General features: G+C 45.2%; 1 protein-coding gene across 1 annotated transcript in view; it reads right to left on the reverse strand.

The window, feature by feature from the left end:
* Nucleotides 1-562, reverse strand: part of LOC119588139 — a 40,789-nt gene that overhangs the window by 8,879 nt on the left and 31,348 nt on the right. The window contains exons 26-27 of the mRNA XM_037936845.1: nucleotides 389-509; nucleotides 37-198 (exon numbers count right to left, since the gene is read on the reverse strand). Coding sequence (XP_037792773.1) covers nucleotides 37-198; nucleotides 389-509 — 283 coding nt within the window. The remainder of the gene's footprint in view (nucleotides 1-36; nucleotides 199-388; nucleotides 510-562) is intronic.

Consider the following 562-nt stretch of genomic DNA (forward strand, 5'->3'; position numbering starts at 1 on the left):
CTTCTTCGTGGCACTTCAGCGCCGACAGCGTGATACTTCCCTCCGTATCCTCCTTCTCCCCATAACGGTCACGCAGGAACGTCATGGAGGTGATAGGGAGGAGTTCGGGGTCTGTGATTACGCCTGTGTCGCTCCTGGGTACTCCGTCACCCAGGTCACAGTTGCAAGGAATATCCTTTGTCTGGCATATATTCAGTTCTGGGACGATTGTGAAGAAGGGAGAGCAAAGTGAGACAAATGTTTTGCTCAACGATCTGACTTTTGATGATCTGTGATTATGAAGTTCGCTTTTGCATCAGCCTAGTGTAGAGGATGGATAACATTATACATCAAAACTCGTACAGTTTTCAAATTTGCTAAAAATTTAACTAAAACGTTTGTCTCTTACCTTTGCACTTGCACAGGCCCTCCTTCGACGCTCCAAAGTACGTGAAGAAGTCGTCAGAAGGGGAAGAGAACCAAGTCCTTGTAGACAGTTTCAGGGGTGATCTCCTGCAGTTGTACTTAATCTGAAGAGATAAGCATATTGTTAGTTCGGTGTGTTTTTTTCTTCTGCTTATCA

This window comes from Penaeus monodon, chromosome 23 (assembly GCF_015228065.2).
Source record: "Penaeus monodon isolate SGIC_2016 chromosome 23, NSTDA_Pmon_1, whole genome shotgun sequence".
NCBI lineage: Eukaryota > Metazoa > Arthropoda > Malacostraca > Decapoda > Penaeidae > Penaeus > Penaeus monodon.